This window comes from Cariama cristata, unplaced genomic scaffold (genome assembly GCF_000690535.1).
Source record: "Cariama cristata isolate BGI_N322 unplaced genomic scaffold, ASM69053v1 scaffold7094, whole genome shotgun sequence".
NCBI classification, from domain to species: domain Eukaryota; kingdom Metazoa; phylum Chordata; class Aves; order Cariamiformes; family Cariamidae; genus Cariama; species Cariama cristata.
Window position 1 is genome coordinate 57,406 of NW_009614634.1, and position 3,659 is coordinate 61,064.

Below are 3,659 nucleotides of genomic sequence, written 5' to 3' on the forward strand. Positions count from 1 at the left end.
GTCAGCGGGTGATGGGCAATTGTACTGTGCATCACTTGTTTTTCTTGAGTGTTACTTCTCTCTCTCTCTTTGTTATCTCCCTTTTTCATTACAATTAATATTATTATATTTTATTTTATTTCAATAATTAAACTGTTCTTCTCTCAACTCACGGATTTTACTTCTTCCCAATTCTCCTCCCCACCCTAAGCGGGGCAGGGGGAAGGACTGAACAAGCAGCTGCATGGTACTTAGTTGCTGGCTGGGATTAAACCACAACATGTGTGTCATCCATAAGAGATAAAAATTACTATATCTCCTTAACAGAAAGACTCTTGCCTATTATGTTCTTGGTTCTAAAGGTTTTCTATTTAATTCTCCACATCAGCCAAGAGTCACTACACTTATTATTGACTAAAGGCTTCACAACCTTATTTTTAAGGCAGATAACTATTTCTCCTCTTGCAGGATTAAGTCAAATTAGAGAACATGCAAGGCTAATTTAGATAAAGCTAGGACAAGACAGGTCAGAAGGTAAAACTATCACAATTCATTCTCAGGCACACTTCTAAAGTGACAATGGTAAATTCTGTGACTTCCATTTCTGTTTCAAAACCAGTTTTTCAGTTTTCAGGTAATTCTGTCCACAGAGTTCACAAGAAAGTTGAACCTAGCTACAAGGAACTAAGAACAGAACAGGTAAAGATTTTCAGGGAACATACAAAAATAAGTGCAGAAAGCTAAAAATTGGAAGAGAAACAAGGGAACTCTCAGGTTTCAAAGAAGCAGCACAGCAAGTTGAACAAGATCAAATTAGAGGAGATCTGTAACGCAGAGATTAGACGCACCTTGAATTTTACTAGCTAGTCATTCTGAATGAAGTAGAGAAAATTTCAAAATTTGAGAAGTTCAGAAAAAAGTTACATTAACCAAAGCTCAAGTGAATTAAGCACTAGAGTTTCAGAAGTGTAACAAAAGATTGGAAAGAAAGGAGCAGTAACATTCAATATTCTTGAGAATATCATGTTCAATTGCTACACCGTATGTGCAGGAGTCTATTATATTCTTCTGTAGAACCAAAAGGTGAAATAACAGCTGTCCTCCATTCAAAAACATAAAACACATATATCCGTCCAGAACAGAAGCAGACACTACTGCATATTGTCCTGGAAGAAAGAGTGCATATGCATGTAGAGAAGGAATAGCCTGAAAAAGAAGGGTTGAATTAGCTAAAGGCATTTCTTTGAAACAAATTAATTTGTAAAAGAAACATAACTCCATCACCATTATTTTCTCATGAATGCATAACTTACAAGAGAGGCCAAAAGATGTAGCAACATAGAAGAAAAGGAAGTGTTCAGCCCTTGCCTTTCTTAACTCCAGGCTTTTCCTGCCCTCCCCCACCAAAAATAGAGTGAATTAAAAAAATACATATTACTACATTTTAATAAATATTCGCTGAAGTATTGCAAAAAATGTTGCGAAACAATCTGAAATGCAATTTCATACCTGCAATCATCTATTTGCACTAGAAATCGTACTATATCTTGATGACCTTTCAACACAAGGAGCTCCGTGTAAGGATTCTGTATTTGTTCTTCACCAATTGTCTGTACAGATGATTTCTAAAATTCATAAAAAAGGAATTAAATTCATTTTATACTGACAAAATTATTTTCAGCAGGTCTTTGTAACATCTAACAATCTACATTTAGACTCACGTGTCAATGTAGTTATATTTGAAATTAAATTAAGTTTCTGAAATATCATGTCATCTTAATGAAAATTACAATCACTTCTTATCACTTCCAGTAAATAGTATCTTTCTATAGCAGGTATTTTAAATTATAATACAGTATTTTCTGTTTAACAAAAACATTTTGTACTGCTTTAATCACTGATACACCAAGACGAAAACCCAGTTTAGTCATGAGCTGTCATGTGGAGCCAGCTTCATGACTCAATTCACCATACATTCAGTTTTTCATTAAATTACACCTCTTCCAAGAGGTCTGGACCTCTCATATCTTTCATCTACCGTTCAATTTTAAAATCCTATACAAAGACAACATATTTAAAATAAATAAGAATAAACGCTGTTCTGTTACATAACATATAAGTCATCCATTGGGACTCTATTCACAAAATACCAAAGCAAACTGCTTAAAAAAAAAACCATAGAGAACGATTAATCATTTTCTAGAACAATCAATCACTCAGAACAAGCTGATCATCAGGCAGGGTCAATAAAATATTGCATAGCACTGCAGTTTCAAAGCACAATAGTTCTGATCTCAATCATCAGTTTGTTTTCATAGAAGACAACTTTTTTTGTATTTAAGGTCTTCCACATTTGGGAACAACTTTCTATTAGACATTATTAAAAAAAAATCCAAACAGCTCAGTAGTAACTCAGCGGCAGCATTCTTCTCCTTCTAGATTTATTTTACACAACAGTCAACATTATCTTACTTCCAGGATTGTCTCTTCTTTGAGGACTTCAATAGAACCTGTTACTGTAAAACTGTAATTACTGAACACTGTACAACACACCACATACACGACAGGTAATCCCATGTGAAAGACAAACATATTATCCTCTTGTACATTTACATTTTCTTGCAGGAATTATAAATTATTTTCTATTACTTCCATATTGGTACTATAATACTATTCTTCAGAAGTTAAGAACGACAAAGTTAATAAACAGGGAAAGAAATCTCTGTTTATTTTTAAAATGAAAAGGTTGTCAAAATGCTAGTTCTTGTGATTTTATCTTGGTTTTATGCCATCTGATGCATTTCATGAAGCAACTGTTCCTCATTTTATGCAATTATGTGAGAATAGCAGTTCCCATTTAAAATAATGCCAAGTAGAGTCTGCACAGTTATAAAGAAAAGTTGGAGAAATATGGACACTTTGAGTGTGGCTGTGAAAAGCTGATCAAAACTACTTTAAAACAAAGAATTGAGAGTTCTAAAAATCGTAAGCAAATCTCAGCAACACTGGATGACATCAGCAATACTGTACTCAGAAGACTTCCCTTTTTATTTACCAACAGAAACATATATTCACAACAATTGTAACACTGCTTTGAAGAAGTCAGAATTTGTAACATTAACATCCCAATTCTACATGCTGTTGTTGCTTCCTATTCAGTACAAGACAGTGCTACTTCTTTTGAACAATGTGCCTAATCTTATTTTTTCTTAATTCTAAGAATGCCTGTGAATACAGAAAGGTATAGATGAAGTACTATAGATAACAACGAAATAACAGTTTTTCCCCCCAGTACTGTCATACAACAAGCTATGCTCTCTTAAGATCTTCATTGATATTTACCCAAGTGTTGGGTTACATGTGCATTCTTTCTCTGAGGAAATCTATTTTCAGTACAAACTATTGACTGAACTGTCCTCTAGCAACACCAAGTTTTTAGATGAGAAAGCTAGATGCTGATACTAATGGCATCTATTCCCAACTTGCATGTTTTTATGTAGGACCTGTAAGCATCACTACAATAATCAGTAAAAAACCCACACCAGTCATCTCAGCTTCAGAACTTCCTATAACTCCTGGGATCTGAAGCATTTAAAAGTGGGATTTTCAAAAGTAATTCACCAAAAATATGGATACAAGAGTACATGGACATACTTATGTACGTATCATGGAGCCTGACA

General features: G+C 34.1%; 1 protein-coding gene across 1 annotated transcript in view; it reads right to left on the reverse strand.

Annotated features, from left to right (window-relative positions):
* Positions 1-1,604, reverse strand: part of WDR41 (WD repeat domain 41) — a gene marked incomplete at its 5' end in the record, with an annotated part of 20,358 nt that extends 18,754 nt beyond the window's left edge. The window contains one exon of the mRNA XM_009699495.1: positions 1,489-1,604. Coding sequence (XP_009697797.1) covers positions 1,489-1,604 — 116 coding nt within the window. The remainder of the gene's footprint in view (positions 1-1,488) is intronic.
* Positions 1,605-3,659: the final 2,055 nt, after the last annotated feature.